The sequence below is a fragment of the Hoplias malabaricus genome, chromosome 7 (genome assembly GCF_029633855.1).
Source record: "Hoplias malabaricus isolate fHopMal1 chromosome 7, fHopMal1.hap1, whole genome shotgun sequence".
Classification (NCBI taxonomy): Eukaryota; Metazoa; Chordata; class Actinopteri; order Characiformes; family Erythrinidae; genus Hoplias; species Hoplias malabaricus.
Window position 1 is genome coordinate 27,480,808 of NC_089806.1, and position 19,435 is coordinate 27,500,242.

Below are 19,435 nucleotides of genomic sequence, written 5' to 3' on the forward strand. Positions count from 1 at the left end.
AGCATTACCTGCATGAAAGTAGACAAATGAGTTACAAATAAGTTTCTGTGGTGATTTAAACAGTCAATACAAATTTACAGACAAGTTAAACTTCAGCCACAAACAAGCTGTTTTATGCTCAAACATGGTGTTCCACCTTAATAGAGGCAGAGATTTTGAATGAACACAAACCTCACAGGATTACAGAATCACAGGATATTTCCTCACCATTTGCTAGCTCTCCAGTCTTTGCATGTTGGAAACCGGTCTAATGTATTTATGAAGCCCCAGTGTCTCCAAACAGAAAAAAGAGGGTCTCAGTCTAATATGCTAGACTTCTGGAGTTCATTAGACCAGTGGTTCTCAAACTTTTTAGACCTAGTACCACAAAAATGACAGTTACAGACAGAAAACCTGGGCCTTAACTGAATGTTTTAAACAGAATTATACATTTATGAGAACTTATAAATGTTTGAGGAAATGGTATCAAGAGTTCTGAAATAAAAACAAGAAATTTCAATTTAATATTTATTATTTATGCATTTTGGGTAGGTGAAAACAGCATGACCTAGAACCATCTATATTGCCTTTAAAGTATAAGGTGTACAAATATGTTTAAATGTGTTTTTTCATAACATATAATTGTTATTTTGAATTCAAACTTTCTCCTGCTCTTGTCATCTTTATGGTAAATGTTGCATATTATTAAAAATGACCATTTATATATATTATAAAAAAAAAAAACATACTACATACATTCTACTATAGGTTCATGATCACTAACAATGAAACCATCATATTTAAATAATATAACCCAAAAGCCACATGTATTTTTGGATACAATATTATCCCCTAGAAGAACAAATTGATGCCCATGTTTTACAGCACTTTTTTACACTCCTTGATAGAACTCATAAAGAATGCATTGACTGCTTGCTTTTATTAAACTACTTAATGTTTAGCTTATTTTTGTTGGATCAAATGACAATTGTAATTTTTTAAGCTATGCCACAGTTCCATAAAATGATAAAATAGAATAGAAAAATGCTTCAAAACATGTTTGTACCCCTATAATCTCTAGTTTTTGGACTTATATTATGTTACAGGATCACATCTGTGAGGATAATTGCACTTGGTGTCAATAGTACTTTACTTGTAAGCCACTTTATGAAGGCAAAGTTGAAGGTGTTTGCCGTAGTTCAGATTGGCTGGGTTGCACTGTTTTCATCAGCTAAATGGCAGGGTGCTATGGTCCCTGTGGAAAAGAGAACAAGCAGAAGCTACGTCACTGCCAAATTGATCACAGATAATTTCATCCGGACATAAGATGCATCAGTCAGGGCTATTAGCCCCCAGAGGCTCTCCTTCAAGGACAGACAGTAGGGAACATTGTGCTGATATCAGCACTTTGCTTGCAAAGCACTATGCTTTCTTGTGGGCTCCATTCCACTCAGTGCCATGTGCTTTTCTGGCACCGTACACTGGACAGATTGTGAGTAAGGGTGTGTTAAAATCAACACTTATTTTTTATGATATACCCACAGAAATGCAGGCTTGTATTAATTAAATTCAGTGTGACTGTTTTCATATATTTTAATTAGTGATTCACGATATATCAGTGGCCGATATATTATTTGCCTATATTTGGATTTTTTTAGTTATTGTTATCGGCCCAATATTGGAATTTTAGCTGATAATACAACCGATAAATTGGTTTTTGTGCATGCGGATAAGCACTGATGCTTGCAAATACACACTAATATCTACCGTTTTCACAGTTTCTGGGATTCAATTTCGCAGGGGTGAAATTTAATTTTAAAAATATCAGCGACGCTCAGTACACGCGCCCACACACACACACAGCAGGTTAACCGACAGAAAGACACTCTCAACCACCACAGTGCAGGAGCCCTTCTTATATAAAACGCATGAAAATAGAAATTGAGTCATTCAGCATCGGAATTTATTACTGAAACATGATTATAAACCTTTACACAAACTCTCTCTCCCTCACTTGCTCTTCAAATCAAATCCAGTGCTGCAGTAATTGGTGCCCCTTTAGAAACCATTCATGCAGAACCAGCAGTAAAACTTTGATAAAAATATAAATGAACTACAACTAATGATCTCAAAAGATAACATTGAAATGTACAAATACTGAAGAAAATGCATGTCCTATGACAATCCACGATAAAAAGTATTTGTTTTGCAAAGTGAATTTTATTTACAAAAGATAAATTACAAAAAGATAAAATTATTGGTTATTGATATCAGTATCAGCTATACCAAGATGCTAATAATCGTTTATCGTATTGGCCCAAAAAAATCAAAATCACTGCATACCTAATTTTAATGTGTCAGTATGTTTGTTTGTATCAATAAAATGAATAAACTTAAAGTTCCAATAAATATTTATAAAGATATATAGTTTGCTCTTTTCGGCTTCACTTATATCTACACTAAATGGCAAAGTGTTGTGAATGCTACTATTCAGAAAACTGGAATTTTTATATAGTTTGAAAGTGTTCTTTCAAGCAATCTGTATTACTTGGAAAATGCATTAGCATTGCCAGGCTTGCAACAAAACACATTTATTATTATTAGTAGTATTATTATATTTATTACTATTATTATTATTATATTCAGAGGATTGTTCCTTAACATCCTCCAGTCTTTGTACACAGCCCTATCTGAGAATAAACGAAGGGTCTCAGTCCGAAATGGCTCATGTTTTCTCTCTGCATGTTGCTGCTTGAACCATAGCCAAGAAACAGCATCTGGAGGTTTTGGACGTTAGAGCAACCTCAGAGTGTTGACAAGCATGAAAAGAGATGAGAATGTTGCTCTATTTCTGCTCTATATGTGGGTAACCTTCAATTATTTTTGTTGTTACAGATTACTTAAGATGGAACTGACTCCAGATTCAGGAGACTGCTAACTGCTTATAGTAAAGGGCATGCTCTACATAGGTAACATAGGATCTAATGTGAAACTGTTAGCACGAGCTCTGAGAGTGGAACATATTCTTGGAGAATAATGTTTTATCATGACAGTCTGCCTAAATTATTTCTCTGGTTTAGCTTAAACTTTAAAGCAGTCCTCCTCGTCTGAAAGAGTGAGTGACCTTTTCACGTCACAGCAAAGCAGAGGCCAAATTCAAAATGTCTCCCTATGCTCTCTTTATAGCACACACTGTAGGTCATAAAATAACAAATTAACATTTAATTACTGTCTGGGTGCAGTATTGTTAGTTTTATTATCTGAGATGTACACTACGTAGGAAGTATGGCACTACTTTGGGATACACCCCAAACTCCTCTACTGACAGACAAAGACCAACAAACGTGATGTGTATAGGGATCAGGTAACCATACTGACATTTGTTTTAACACCTAAATGAACTAAAAACATTGACAGAAACAAATCTATATAAGTAGTTTTTATTTGAGATTATTTTATTTATGTTTGAGTAATTAAAAGGTCCCCAATATTGCAGCTATTCTACACTGTTATGTCAGCTGCAACCCATGGATAGGATTATGACTTTGTTTTTGTATTCTCACATAATTTTAATTGTTGGCTGTTTTTACCCCACTTTAATTCTTCTGTATCTTATAGCTGACTTCAGTCATGAATGCATGCAGCCAGAAGGAACCTGCTGGTCAGTCAAACAGTGGGTAACCTCTTTTAAACCTATTTTAAAGACTTTCTCTAGTGTGCTTCAGTCCTTTAGCTGTCATTTACAGCAAGACAGTGGCAAAAAAAGCATGTATTATTACCCTCCGCCAGCTGCTGCTGCTCCGTTCCACACTGCTTACATTTTCCTGTTCAGTACCCTGTGTACTATGGTCAGTAGAGTAAGGCTTTTTTAATAAGACAAGCCAGTAAAAGCATGGCAAAGGTTCTAGTGTCCTTCCACTATGCTATTCTGGATTATTACTACTTCTCTGACATTTTAAGAAAAGGTTAGATCGCATAAAATGGACTATCTTGCCTTGCTAGGGTCCACCATTACAGCACATTGTCCTTTGTAAACCATGATATTTGGTTGAGCAGGAGGTAGCGTCTGTCCCATAAATTTCAAGGCCTCTCTCTCTCTCTCTCTTAATCCCCACCCTGTTTCATTTTCCCAGTCTTAGCAAGGCTTTACTTTCAGAATAATTTCTAAGGGTGTCATAACCCTGAGCACCAGTTATGGGCTTCACATGAAAAAAACTAGATTTACAAAGATCATGTGACAGAAATCAGTCTGAGAGTTGTGGGTCTGCCAAGATGCTTGATTATCTCCTTGCTGCCCTACTCCTACCCAAAAAAAATGCACAAATGTAGAAATAATATATTAAAATGTGATATTAAATGTTATGTTAATCTTAAAAGTGTACTTAATGACATTTTAAATATGATGTAAATGACAACGGGAATATGTACGTCTGCTGCTATTAATCTTTAAGGCAGTATTAATAGCAAAATTGGCCACAGAAAGGTGGCACCATAAATTTACCTTTGAATTATTACAGTTCTGCTGTTTAATTCAATGACTTTAATCATTGAATCATTGTACAAGTGGATCAGACATGGCAGTGCTGCTCAAGTTTTTAAACTTGTCCACTCACTATAGATGCAATACAGAATAGGTTTTCTTGATCCAGAGATCTTTCTATGTACATATGTGCCAGAACATCACACGTCCTAGGTCTGCATCAGCATACTTTTCTCACCCTTTTTTTTGTGCACATTGTGCATCATGTTTAGAAATAAGTGTCCTGAATATAAATGTAATGTGATGTTACTGTTTACTAATTCACCACCCTAGCAGGGCAGCCATCACTTGCTGTTGACTGATTACAGTTAGTCATGTTTTTATTTGAAGCTTTGTGATGAGGCATGACCTCTCCTGCTGTGATCTGTGGGAGTATGATGTGTGTACTGAAGAATAGACCTCACAACACTGCTTTGGCTAGAGTGGAAAAAGTCTAGGTTCACTCTTCTGCACACACTAATAACAGAGGATGTGTATTTCAGCCAGATTTGATCATTGATTTTTCATGACACTAATCAATTACTAATCAATTATCCCCACCCCAAGAACATTTTTTGGGGGTGGATGGTGGAGTATACAACAGCACAGGTTTTGTTTGGTTTATTTTGTTTGATTTTTTTTTTTTTCTTAATAATTGATTAATCATGTCAATCTCTATTACTGACACAGTCCTCCTGTCCCAATTCTTGCCCGAAGGTGTTCCTGGAAGTGTGCACTGTGACGTCCAAGGTGTTGTAGCGATTAGAGCAGAATGAGACACTCTTGCCTCTCAGGTATTTCCATTAATACAGGTTAAATGCGAAACACAGCGGCTTAAAATCAAACCAAGCTTAAATGTGCAGTGTTTTATTAGATATGTTATACTTTTTAGAATTTTTGGAGGTTATGACCCACAAGCATTTACCTTTCTGCTCTTTTACAAAAAAAAAATAATAATAATCTCGTCTCTCCCCATAAGCCATACTAATTCAATGGACACATACATTTCTGATGAATTCACCACAGAAATCTTTACACAAAATCTCCAGGTTATGTAGGTTATTGTGCACTATCCAAATTTTACATATTTATATATCATTAAAAGACTTCTCAATATATATGGCTTTATTTATGTTATAAATTAGAAATAGGAAATTTTACATGGGCTTAAGTTAATTCTTAATTTGGTTATTTATGAATATAGAATGGCAAGGTTTGGTAGGTTGCAGGAAAAGGAACGGGAACATAACATAGTGAAGTCAAGACGGCAAGTAGAAGCTCTTAGAAGACAGTGGAGGCGAGTAGGGGAGGAGGAAACGGGTTTAAAGCACTACAGAAAGAGGTTAAGTGTAGGCTGGCAGTGTTAAGAAGAGCAGAGACCTTGAGAAAAAGAAGGAATGTGCTAAAGAAACCTCCTTTAGGAATTATTTTAATATTGTGAAGACCTTATTTGGTAAGGAGAAATCTGGGAGTTTAAAATTTAGAAAGATGTTCTTAGAGGAGCATTTCAGTAGTGTGTATAGTGATAAAGTGATAAGATAAAGCAGAAGAGCTAGAGATTCCACAATATTTTCCACCACTAGGTGAAATAGAGCTGTGGGTTTTGTCCAGTAAGTCGTCTTAATGTGGAGGGTAAGATTTTCGATAGCTCAGCGACTTGCTGCTTATTAGAAAGCAAACAAATGAATTGAAACATCAGTACTAAAGGCAGGGGTTTCTTGCTTTGCAGGATGTCTAGAACATAGCAGCATGATCTGGCATCAGACTCAGACAGCAAAAAAAGAGGGTAGGGATCTACATGTTGTTTTCTTAGATTTATATAACGCATTTGACTCAGTGCCACATAAACTTATGTGTAAAGCTTTTGAGTTCTTCCAGGTGCCAGACAAGGTTACTAGGCTGTTTAAAGCATATTTTGAGGATATTCCATTTTGCTTTAGTAGAGGGGAATTTGTTACATCATGGCAGTCATTAGAAATAGGTATAATGGCTGGATGTACGATTTCACTGTTAGTGTTTACGATGGCAATGGAGGTAATAATTAGGACCTCTAAGTGCATGCGGTGAGAGGTTGTGTGATGGTTTTCAGCTCCCCTGAATTTGGGCATACATGAACGACATTACAACCCTGGCGACGGCTTCCCCCTGCACGCGGCGGTTGCTGGGGAAGTTAAATGATAATCTAAGTTTGGCTAAGCTGAAAGTTAAACCAAGCAAGTCTAAAAGTTTGTCATTTTTCAAAGGAAAGCTTGTACAAGAAAATTTTGTGATGGAGAGATAAATGATCCCTACGGTAGTGGAGAGACCAGGGAAGAGATTAGGTAGATCGTATAGTGCAGCTCTAAATGATAATGAGCCAGTGGTGGGATTAAAGACTATAGATTGAAGGATATAGATACCATTGATAGTTGATCTTTGCAAAGGAAGTTGAAAATAATAATGATAATCATGATATTCTGATTTGTTTATGTAATGACGTCACTAGCCAGTGCAGTGAGCCAGGAGCTCATTAGAGCTAGGGATGTGATTGGCCAAGTGCAATGTGGAAGAGCAGGCCTTGGGTCAGGTGACTTGTGGAAAGCCTTTAGTAAGGCCACATCACCAGAGAGAAGGCGAATGATGACTAGTTTTATTCATGAGCAGGAATAGGAGACACGGTGCGCAACAGCAGCCTCACAGGCAAAACAAGGCCAGTGGCTTTGTTGGGAGAATCTAGATAAGAGGAAGAGCTGTGGGCAATGAAGACAAGTTGTATTAAGTTTTTCCTGGGAGCAACTTATGAGGTCCTTCCAATGCCGCAAAATCTTGGACAGTGGGTAGGTGAAGACACTAGTTGTAGATCGTGTACAGGGGTTGGCATGCTGAAGCATATTCTGTCAGCTTGTAAGTTTAGTTTTTTCACGTTATACATGGAGACGTAATCAGGTGGTTAGGGTATTAGCATGTTTATTTGACAGCAAATTCCTAGAGGTTAATTCATTGCAGTGTGGTTTTAGAAATACAGTTTTTCTCAGTTGCTTTGGAGCATTTCTCGAATCACCATTTATATTTGCAGAATTCTATGTTGCATTTCTCAAAACATTTCATACAAACAGCACCACATCCTTGATTACTGACAAATGCCTGTAACTTGCTCAAAGTCCTTAGTTCATGTCCCAAAATGTTCTTCTGTTATCAGAATCTGTAACACTGTGTTGTGCTCTGTCTATATGAGTTTGACAATTGAAGGTTCATGAGATGCAACTCTGAGCTATTTTAGAGGACTGGTGGATGAACACTCCCCTTTGTCAGTTAAAGTCTTGGTTTACCTGACAGCTACTCATCAGTTCAATAGACATTTACCAAAAATGTCAGAATTATACAGAAACATAAAAATATGCTTCACAGCTCATGAGAACTGGATCAACATTTCTGAGTCTACTGATTTAAGTAATGAACTAGTGCCTGGATATTTTGGGGGTTGAACTGTTCAATAGAGGACCAGTGTAATCAACATGATAAAAGTAACTGACAATGTAAGAAAGAGTAGACAGCTGTACAACATCATCTGCATGATTAACTTTAGCATGTGCTGTTTGTCCAAAATGAATGAGAAACATCTTTTATGAGGTACACATGTAACTAGACAATGTGGAGTTTGAACAAGTCATTTTGTGAAATTAAATTCTGATAAATGCTCCAAAACGACAGAGAAAACCTGTAAAAGGTTAGGTTTGTGTGTGAAGGGGAACATGTTTGAGAGTGTGCGCATGCTATAAATATTGGTAGATGTAGATAAATATTGGTTGAAGCACGAGATTGGAAATTGTTGGTGAACATGCGTAAAAATCTGCAGTTCCCAGGGTGCATTGCATTAACTACACTGGGGCCATATATAATGTTACTTCATAGAGTTGACAATTCCATTTGAGGATGCAGTAGATGAAGCACTCGAAAGGAAGACGCTGAAGCACATGGATTTGGCGGCTGAGGTGAGGGAATGTCGGTGGCAGGTAAGACTGGTGGAGGTTTTAGGGGATTTGTAGCCAAGTCTGCCATATCCTTGCTGTGTAGTTCGGCATCAGGGGCCAGAAACTAAGGGCAGCTGTGAAGGAGTTATCTGGAACAGTTGAAAGGTTTAGTCAGTTGTTGTGGCTAAGGAGAAAACAGACTAGTTGGGGAAATGCACTGTAGAGGTGCTGTTGTGGTTGTTGGTGATGTAGCAAATAAATATCACATGGAACTGGTGGTACTGAGCATGCATTAACGGTACCAGTGGGTCTAGGTATGGCCTTAGTCACCAGGAAGGCCAGTTTAGATTTACGGTTGTTGAGGGGGTTGGGTCTGGGACTCCAGACTTCACTGTTGAGCTCTCCAGAGGTGTCGTGGGCTTAATTTAGTGAAAAACTGTTGAGAGGATGTGCCTACCTGATGATCACTGTGAAGAGCTATTGATGCAGTGGGTGGTTTTAGTACTCATGAGCTGGGCTCGGCTCAGTGAGTAATCTTAGTTGTTAAGGGTAGTTGGTTGTTGACTGGATTATAAATGGCCACAGCGACCTTAGTGCTTAAGTGTAGGAACAATGGGTGATAACAGGATTTTTGTGACTCCAGGTAGGAAGAGAGAGGGGTGGGCCCTATATTAAGTTCTAATGGATAGGAATAGAATATTTTATAGGATATATCTTATCTTGTGTATGGTTATAATTTTATTATGCAGCACTTTGTTTGACACTTGTTGTCTTAAAAATTTGTTATGTAAATAAAGTTGTCTTTTCCTGAAATTCCTTTATATATGTTTACATGACTACAGTTAAACAGGGCTTTTCCCTTAACATCAACAGTTTTAAAACATGACTCAAATCACACCCAGTAGTCTTAGACTACTAAAAGAAAAAAAAAAGATTCTAGTTGCACTTAGGGTTAATATTTCTTAGTTTTCTGGCATCTTCTTATTGGATTCTGGGAGGAACGTCACAGGAACATGGGTAATTCCCTTAACAAAAGTGTTGTCAGATGCAGACTTAAGAGAATGGCCCATCAAGTGCACACAAGGGGTGTTCCTGAGCACGCTTCTTGAGGGAAATAAAAGAATGGGGACACGCCATACACACTTAGGCGGGCACGGGAAGCATGCAAGTATTGGGACATAGGGAGTTTGGCCTGGAGACAGCACAGAGCTCAAAGCTTTCCATACAGAGATATTTAATTTTTTCACTGCACCTTCTGTTCCTTTCTGCTTCTGAAGTGTCCTCCAGCATTTTCTCATATGTCATACTCACATCAGAGTTGAGATACCATTCACAGGCATCATCTTTGAAAACGAAAAGCCTCCTTGGGCATATTTATTTCCTCTATTGAATGAAAAGTGAAGCAGTAATGTACAATAGTGTAGCAACATAACCTATGTAATGTAATGTTCAAACTGATTGTCAATGAAACACAAAAAATGTTTTTTACTTCTTTCGAATCCAAATGATTTCTTATGTTAACCTTCCTGCAGTATAGCAGACTTCAAATCCTTTGATCCAGGTTCACGGCTGGGATTTTACAATGGCCAGCTGGTATGCCACTACCCCTGACTAGTCTGGTTCATTAGCAGTTGCAGGTGTAGGCTGTTTATGCCTATAAGGACATAGTTTTATAACGTAACCTTCTTGAGAAGTCATCTACACTCTTAAAATGAGGTTAATGTGATGGTTTTAGTTAGAACCATGTGTTCTATATAGAACTATATCCATTCTGAATAGGTTTTTTTCCTAGATGTAATAGTTCTTGATTGATGAAAGAAGTGTTAATGTGGTTCTATGTAGAACCTTTTTGATTACAGTCCTGTTTAGCACTAAAAAGCGTTCACTAAAAAGTAGCATTAAAATTGACAATACTGATTATATTCAACCTAAAAAAGGTAAAAAAAAGTAAGTATGAAGAATGAATTGGTCGCTGTATTTGTTATGAGTTCCATAAAGGACAAAGTGCAGCAAAAGCATGTGCATCAATGTGTTCTGTTCTTGGGGATAATATTGTATCGAATAGAACCTGTGAGTTTAGATTATATTGATATTAGCAATGGTATTAATATTTAATATAGATTTTTTTAAGTTAAAATAACACTTGCATTTTCAATTAGTTATATGTTACAAGAAATATTTGTAAAATAGTTTATTTGTAAGAATTATTTGACAACATAATATGTTAATTATTTTGTTGAGGGTTAGGTTGGTTTGTTTATTTAAATTTTTATACCTTTTTTCTCAAATATAATAATTAGCTTTCTAAAAACACTCTGTGTTTTATAAGCTTAATTTTAAAGTCTGGTTAAGTAGTGCATAGAAAATGAACCATGTTACATAGACTTCTATGTCATGGACTAGGAAATGACAATAATTAACTGTATTAAAATAGTAAATTTTATGGTTTTCTGTAGGTCAGTTTGTGCACCCAGTGCTTATTTTGCCTCACAGAACAACGGGTGTGTTGTGGAAGTGTTGGCATTTACCTGCCACTCCATATGTATTAGGGAAAGATCACACTTAGAAACCCCATGAGGCATAAAGTGACACATAGTCAATATCCAAATGAGCTACTTGATTCTGAGGGATTAGGATCAATTATTGGGAGTGTAACAGTACACACTTGTTTGAGCTACTTGCATGTGTGACATCTCACAGACCTATATGTTTCTAAAAATAATGGGATGCTTCCCTCTGCACTTTGTGTTTGCGAGCTGTCTGCTGATATTAGCCATGTATAATGCAAGGCTTTATTCCGTGTTGGTCAGACGGCTTTGACTGAAGCCGATCGAAGCCACAGTGGAAGGAGAGAGGACCTGTGACATTTCAAGCCCATCGGGTGAGCCGGCTCTGTCAGTGTGATTGGCACACATTGTGTATGTTTGCATTAGTCAAGTACAGGCACCTCTCACGTCACTTGCTTTCAGTCAGGTTCAGCAGCTTCAGTTCCTTAAGCTTTCCCAATCTACTCCCACCAAATGCATATATAGAGAAGTAGATTGCTGATGATGTCATTAAACTTCCTCTCTGCTCTCTTAATTTAATGCCTGCCTATGTGTAATATGTTAACTTATTCCAAGAAAATAATTGCCAGTAGCCCTGTGAAGGACTGGCGCCCCCTCCAGGGTGTATTCCCGTCTTGCGCCCAATGATTCCAGGTAGGCTCTGGACCCTGAACTGGATAAGCGGTTACAGATAATGAATGGATGAATGAATGAATGAATAATTGCCAGTAGATTTATGAGGTCAATATTTTTTGTTCATCCAATACCTCTGCTGAAGTGAATGGTATTAATAGACTCTTAAGGACCAACGAAGCATGTGCATGCATTTTGGCAGTGGAAGTAGCTATTGAGTGGAGTTTTGTGTGTTCTCCCCGTGTCTGCGTGGGTTTCCTCCGGGTGCTCCGGTTTCCCCCCACGGTCCAAAAACACATATTGGTAGGTGGATTGGTGACTCAGAAGTGTCCATAGGTGTGAGTGTATGTGTGTGAATTTGTGAGTGTGTGTCGCTCTTTGAAGGACTGATGCCCCCTCTAGGGTGGGTTACCGCCTTGCGCCCAATGATTCCGGGTAGGCTCTGGACCTACCACGACCCTGAATTGGATAAGCGGTTACAGACAATGAATGAATGAAAATAGTCACTGATTTACATTGGTGATCCTTTCTCTTTTAAGCAATAGATCACGAGGGAGTGTGTTATCTTGAAATAAAAGCACAGCTGAGATGTGGCACAAGCACATACTGAAAGCAATGATAATACAAGAAATGCTTTAAACTTGCATGTTTAAAACAGTGAAATCAAGTACAAAGAAAAATGTAATGAGGACAGCTGCAGCGTAAAGAGAGTCGTTAGCAACGTGTGATACAGTGGTTTTGAAAAAACTGTGCTGTTATCACAAAATAACAGCACGGTTAGAATGCTTCTTAACCAGTCAGTGTGTCACACAACCCCAGGATCCTGAGGTTGTGGGTTTGAGCCCCACTTCTGTCTGCGAGGAGTATGGTGTGTTCTACCTGTGTCCATGTGGGTTTCCTCCAGTGCTCCTATTTTCTTGTGGTGCCCAGTGATTCCAGGTAGGCTCCAGGATTTGTCATGGATGTGCCTGATGACACTGAGAAATGATTCAAATTCAACATCAAGTTAGACATTTTGCATTTAGCACCTTTTAGACTGAGAAGAACAGCATCTGTTTTGTCTGAGTTTAGTAGAAGAACTTGAAATCTGGAGTTTTAAGATGGTTAATCAAAAATGATCGCAACTCAGATTATATTAAAATTTCTGTTGGCTGCATTGTCTTATCAACCCTCTCTGTATGAAGTTGCTGTCTCCCCGGCTACTGCTGTGCAGTAGATCAGGTACAACAATCAACTGAAGATTGTTCAATTGTGCACCACTTGTGATTTGCATGAAGGAAGAGCAACGTGCAGTGTTTCTTATTTTGTGATCGGTTGGTGTCTGATATTCATTGAACACTTTGTGCACAGTATGGATGAAATGTTTTGTCACTAAGAAGTTATATTAATACAGGGTTTTTAAATCTATCCAAGGTTCGCTAGCCAGAAATCATGGGTCACAGGAAAAAAATAATGCTAAATTAATTTTAACAGACACACAATTAAAACAAAACCCTTGTGCAGTACACTATCCCTTCTTTTTGAGTGTCATCCTTGGAACGAAGTTACAAAACAAGAAGAGCCTGATAAGTCACCAGAACCCAAATAAAAAAGAGCAGTGCTTCATTCCCAGGCTAATAGTGGTACTCAGTGTGTGTTTATGTATACAGTCTCAGTCCGAAGAAAAATTATCTGTTTTTGTTGATTTTTAGTTTACTACATTACTTGAACATACTTATCCTTCACATTGCATGAACATTTTATTGTGAATGGATCAATAGAAATGCTCCAAATTTGTCTGTAAGTATTGGTTTCCCTTGAAAGTTAAGAAGTTTTGGAAATATGTGTATTTGTTTGGACAGTGAGGATATATATGTTTGTCATTGTGTATATATCCTTCACTTTTGCTTGCACTTTCAGTCAGAGACATAAAGTAAAAATGTTGACAACACCTCCCCCCCCAAATACATACACACTTGTGCATGCAGATACATAAGGAGCAAAGCATAAACTCTAAATCTAAAATCTTTGAGTGTGGTCCACAGAGAGATGCTCTCTTCTAGAGAAGGATTTTGAAAAGCTTGTTTGATCTGAGGTGAGTCATGGCCTCCTGTGACAGTGGGCAAAGTTGTTTTTTGAATGCCTTATGTCAGTTTTGTGTTGGAAGCGCTGAACTACATGTATACACTTTGTAGTGTTGGATATTTATATTGGTGTATTATTAAGAATTAGAAATGTAATAGATTTGATCATGTGGATGATGTTCATTAAATTTGTTTCTCAGTTCTGTGAATGATCATAAAATAAAGATCACGTGCGAAACCATTAGAAGTTTCTCTGTGCCCTCTTTTTACTACATGCTAATACTATACTGAATATACTATGCACAAACCTAAATAACGAGTTTGGCAGGCTAGTCCACAAAATATTAACATACTACAGCATTTCTTTTTAACAATGTGATGAACTGTTGCTAGGACAATGCACGTCATACCACACTTCATAGTGCACAGTGTAGGTCATAAAATAATAGTTTCTGCACTAAAATGTTGCATTTTATTTTGGTAAAATAAAACAATTAATATTTGATATGAGCTTCTTGTCCGCCTGTCTGTGTTTAGTACTCTTATTTGTATAACCTGTGAAGTGCACTATGTAGGTAGAAAAGCACTATTTGTGACAGAACAAAATTTTCCAGACATGAGAAGCTCCTCGCTCTCCATTTCCCATTGAATTGAGTGGTAATAATGTCTATCGTTAACACAATCAAAAATCGACTGCTTTTAAAAATGCACTGTGGATTTCTTTGTATAATCATCTTTCCCACTTGTAAATATGCAACATATTACATATATAGAAAATTGTTAGAATTTTAATCAAGTGTGCATTATCCTCATGTCTGTGGTATGTGATTGAAATAGTGGTATGTGATTGAAGTGGAAATTATTTCACCAGAGCTTCAACAACTAATCAACCTCATCAATGACATCAATATTTTAACAATTATTGACCACAAACCATATTGATTAGAAACCTTGATGCCTTTGGCACTTCCCATTGAACTGTGCTGTTGATAAGACATTTTTTTTATTTATTCATTCATTCATTATCTGTAACCACTTATCCAGTTCAGGGTCGCAGTGGGTCCAGAGCCTACCTGGAATCATTGGATGCAAGCTGGGAATACACCCTGGAGGGGGTGCCAGTCCTTCCCAAGGCAATTGTTTTTATTTTAGCTGATATTATGTAAAATAAAAAAAAAGTAGTTTTTTTGTTTGAAAGACCATATGACACAATGAGAAGTTTGCATAATAAAATATTGTGAATAAAATTAAAAAATATTTTTCACATGTTAATAACTTATTTTAGTTATATTAAAATGTTATCAAAGTTATAAAGAAATGATGTATATCCTCTGGAAGTAGTCACAAAAATACATTGTGTTCCTAAAATACATTTAGTGTTTAGGAATCAAATGTATCATTATATCTTTTGGAAGAATCCAGATTTCGAAGATGAGATTTTTTTTATTATTATTAAATTTAGTGGGGAAAATTGTAATGTTTTTTGCTCACAATTCTCACACGAGATATTGAGTTGTGGGTTGTGTGCTCAAGAATATTAATCATTCATAGTCATCATCATGTAGTGAGCCCAGAGCAAGTAGTAAGCGAGAATGATATCACTGCACAGTATTAATAATCTCATCAACAAATGTCCCTCTCACAGCTGTCTTGTTAATTCTCACAGTTTTTGTTTATTTCAGTCCTGTGGTTCGCAATTGTTTGTTAACAGGCCTGATTCATTTCATCTCTAAGCCATGATGCCCTTTAAATCAGTAGTGTTGGAGCAGAACTGTTCAGTGCGCTACATCCCCTCAAATGCTGCAGGGAAATACTGAAGCTATTGTGCCACACAGTTTGATCCAAAACCCTACATCAAAATTATTTGGCCTGGAAATCCTCAGTGTAGGAGGACTTAAGTGCTTTAAAGTTTATTTGGAAATTATTATTTCCCCTATTGATTTATTGTCTTTCAGCTATATTCAGCGTTGTGCGCATAAATTATCTGTAGCAAATTTTTGGCCCCTCTTTTTTCCATTTGTCATTAGACAGGGACCACCAGTGACTAGATATGGGCAATTTATTTATTCATCTGAATTCTGTATTTAGAAGTTATTTCCAAGAATATATCCTCTAATGCCTCAGGTTTATGACAGGTTCAGGCTGAGGTTTATGACTTCAAACCCTGTCTGTCTTAGTTTGTTTATTTCGGGATGCTGCAATCTTTGATGTTTCAAAGTAAAAATGCTTAATCATGGCATTGACAGCTTGCTTTGCTCACAATCAGTTATTTAAAAAAAATCTCCATATGGATATAGTAATAAAGTAAAAAAATTGATTTTAACAAGAATGTCTTTCAGCACAGACCTTTACTAAAGACCTCCACAATCTATACAGACCCCAAGGCTGCTTCTACCTGCAGTTTTAAGTTAAATATCTACTGGTTATAATTTGTTTGACCAGAGGAGTTTAGGTCCCCCTTGTGAAGCTTGTTTCCTTCCAACGTTTCTTCCTCCAGCTTCAAGGGAGTTATTCTCACTATGCTTGCTCACCTGGGGATATTAATTTAAAAATATGAATAAGATATTAATATATTAGTTTACATTTTGTTATAATTCTCAATTTCTGTAAAGCTGCTTTGTGACACCATCAGGTTGTGAAAAGTGCTGTAAAAATAAATGTGCCTTGACAGAATTTGTACGCATATTGTTCACTCTGTAACCTGACCGTACTGTACAGCTTATGTTTCTCCATGCTCAAAAAGTCATTTTATACCTCTTCTTCATTCTTTACTATTCTCAAACCTTTCAACATGAAGTGTAAAAATTCCATCAGCATTGCCATGCTTAGTACTCCTAAGAGCACAACGAACACTGACATGCTACTATTCTGTCAGTTTAGCTTATTTCCTATGGCAGGCCATGTGATTTCCATTAATGGATGAGGTAAAACGTGACTAATAAATAGTGTAATAACAGAGAAGTGAAATTCCCAGTTCCAAAGTACACACATATGGGAGACCATAGGTGTTTAGGGTAAATCTCAGAAAATTGTAAGATATCCACTTTCTTGCCCTTTCACTAGTGGGTAACTAATTTTGTGCATAAACCACCAGGGCCATAATGAGCCCTTAAAGTGAAGAACCATATATCAGACATTATTTATTTTTGAAATTGCATGGCTTGCTTGTCCAGTCTTACGGTGCATTTTCATTGCTCCAGTGCACCAACAGATATGATTTCAATGTCAGTGTAATATAGGTGTTCCCTTCATCATCCAGTTAAAATCACATCCCACTAAATCCATTTGGAATATAGAAAAACATTTTTCACATATTTCACTGTGGACACGTCACTCAAACCTCAGATGCATCACTTTTGCGGACATTGTTTGCATAAAGTTCCGCTGTGCTTAACTTATTTGCTGAACTCTACTTTAAGTGCTGTTTTATTCTATTTGGTTTTATTTAATACATTTTTTTAAATTCAAATATGTTTTTGTTGCAAGGGCACGGTTGTTACTGGAGCTAAAATTATTGTTTCCTGTACTGGGAAAATTAAGCTTAAACATACATGGTAAAGCATGAAAAAAAATCTGAATGTATGTTGCTGCTTTACAGATTTCAAACTTTTTCCGTTTTTTTTTTTTTGTTTGTTTTTTATTTTACAAAAAACAACATAGGAGCTTCAATGCATATTTCATACATTATTTGTGAAGTAGCCTGCCTTTTTTATTCTTGTCTACAGTAAGGCCCTGGGATTGGGATTACTAGGATAGCGCTCCCCCTAAAACTCATATTATTTTTCCAGTGCCCAAAAAGGGCAAAGAGCTAGCAAAACACAGCAAAAAAAATCTCTGAATTTTACCAAAAGTGTGTTGGATTGAAGGCCTATAAAGCATATTTAAGGATGTGATGTCGCATATAGGGGATTGCAGAAAAAGTAATTTCCCTGGATGTCCCAAACTCTGCCTAAACATTTATGCCAAGGTATTCAGTTTTGCCTTTCATTGGCATCTTTGAGTATGTGTGTGTGGAGGTGAAGGTGGTATTATTCATCTAAACAATCTTTCCTCTTTGTTCGACTTTATGCAAATGTTGGCATGTTTATCTCATCACTGGCTCTCGTGCAGAGACGTGGGGCTAAACAGATGCCCTCCGCCCTTTCACATTCTTTCTCTTCTTCTATGTGTCTTAATTGTGCTTTCTTTCACACACACACACACACACACACAAAAACTTACCCTCTCTTACTTCTTATTACCTTTTTCTGTTTCCACACCTCTCCTGCAGGCTCTCTGGTAGGGGTGGGTGATGTTATCTCTCAGCAGCTGATTGAACGGCGAGGCTTAGCCAACCACAGTGTGAGACGCACTGCAAAGATGATGAGCATTGGCTTCTTTTTTGTCGTGAGTATCTCATGGTTTGTTCTGGTCTTTTTGCCTTCACAGTCTTAGAAAAGATGGTCCCACATATAAAAAAGACCCTAAATGTTTTATTAATAGAACATTATTGGGGCCATATATGATATTATTTTAGGGCCATATTGCCAACCTCTAGTTCCAGTCCTCAGCTATTCAAAGCAAGACATGGAAAGCATGGAGTAGCTAAGGCTCTCAAGTTCATTCAGTAGTTGAAGCCACCACTTGCACCTGAAAAGGAAAGCAGTGTCAGACACCTCCCACGCATCATTCCCTTCAAAACCAGCAGTTCACTGCCTCAAAGAAATGTACAAGTTCTCTTCATTGGTGGCCAGGGCTCTCCCTTTCACACCACACATGAATTCTGGAGAATTTCTAGAGAAACTCCAGAGTATCGGGCCTGGAGATGTCCCAGAACGGTCATTCACACATGCAGCTCACAGTGGGAGATTTTCTGCTTCAGGCAGAAACGAGTGCCTTAGGATTGGCACACTCGTCCAGCGCGTGCAAGAGAAACTCAATAACATTAGCCTTGTTTTCCTACTGCAAAAAGGCAGCACATATGGAGATCAATAGGAAAATGTGTTAATGAGCGTGTTGGCCTATGTGTCTACTCCAGGGACCAGTTGTTGGTGGATGGTACAAGGTGCTGGACAAAATTATCACTGGAGGGACCAAAGGCACTGCACTGAAGAAAATGCTAGCTGACCAGGTAGGGTTGTATATTCAATACTTGGTACACAATTTATGATTCCAGTTGTGCCAGTTGTACCGTCTAGGAGTCCTAGACACCTGGAACTTAACCTGCAATCTCCAGGTTATAGTGCCGACACTTACAACGCTGGGAGACTTGGGAGCCCAGTCTCCGCCTTTTAACCAAACTGTGTATTAGCAGTTTCATACACACGGGCTATTTTAACTGATTTTTTATTAAAAAAAAAAAAAAAAAAAAGTTAAATATATTGTCACAATAAAACAACAGATACAATAACAAGAGATGTTAATTTACATTTTGATGTCTACATTAAGTTTGCTGAAACCCTCTTTCTATTACTGCAACTATTATTAAAATATATTTAATATTGTTAAGTTTTGAATCTTTGTTCAGTTCAAGCCTTCACTAAATAAAAAAGTTCAGATGATATGGCCTCTACACTGTAAAAAATTTTCCAGTGTAAGATATTGTGAGCAGTGTTCCCTGAGTGTCTTGTCTTGACAGGCTGCTGTTGAATAGGTTCTCCCCAGGATACTTGGTGTTGTAAAGGTCAAACAGCAGAATTGTTCCACCTTTACATTTTTCTCACTGTGCTTTCTGGAAAGTGATCAAGCTTCTGTATGGAGTTTAGC

The 19,435-nt window shown here is 37.3% G+C and overlaps 1 protein-coding gene across 2 annotated transcripts in view; it reads left to right on the forward strand.

The window, feature by feature from the left end:
- The window catches only part of mpv17 (mitochondrial inner membrane protein MPV17), a 47,446-nt gene that overhangs the window by 12,640 nt on the left and 15,371 nt on the right, over window positions 1-19,435 (forward strand). Inside the window, exons 4-7 of one of the 2 annotated variants that reach the window (XM_066677043.1) lie at window positions 2,875-2,948; window positions 3,598-3,652; window positions 17,961-18,076; window positions 18,708-18,800. In XM_066677043.1, coding sequence (XP_066533140.1) covers window positions 3,610-3,652; window positions 17,961-18,076; window positions 18,708-18,800 — 252 coding nt within the window. In that variant the 5' untranslated portion in view covers window positions 2,875-2,948; window positions 3,598-3,609. The remainder of the gene's footprint in view (window positions 1-2,874; window positions 2,949-3,597; window positions 3,653-17,960; window positions 18,077-18,707; window positions 18,801-19,435) is intronic. The other variant, XM_066677042.1, reaches the window with a different exon arrangement.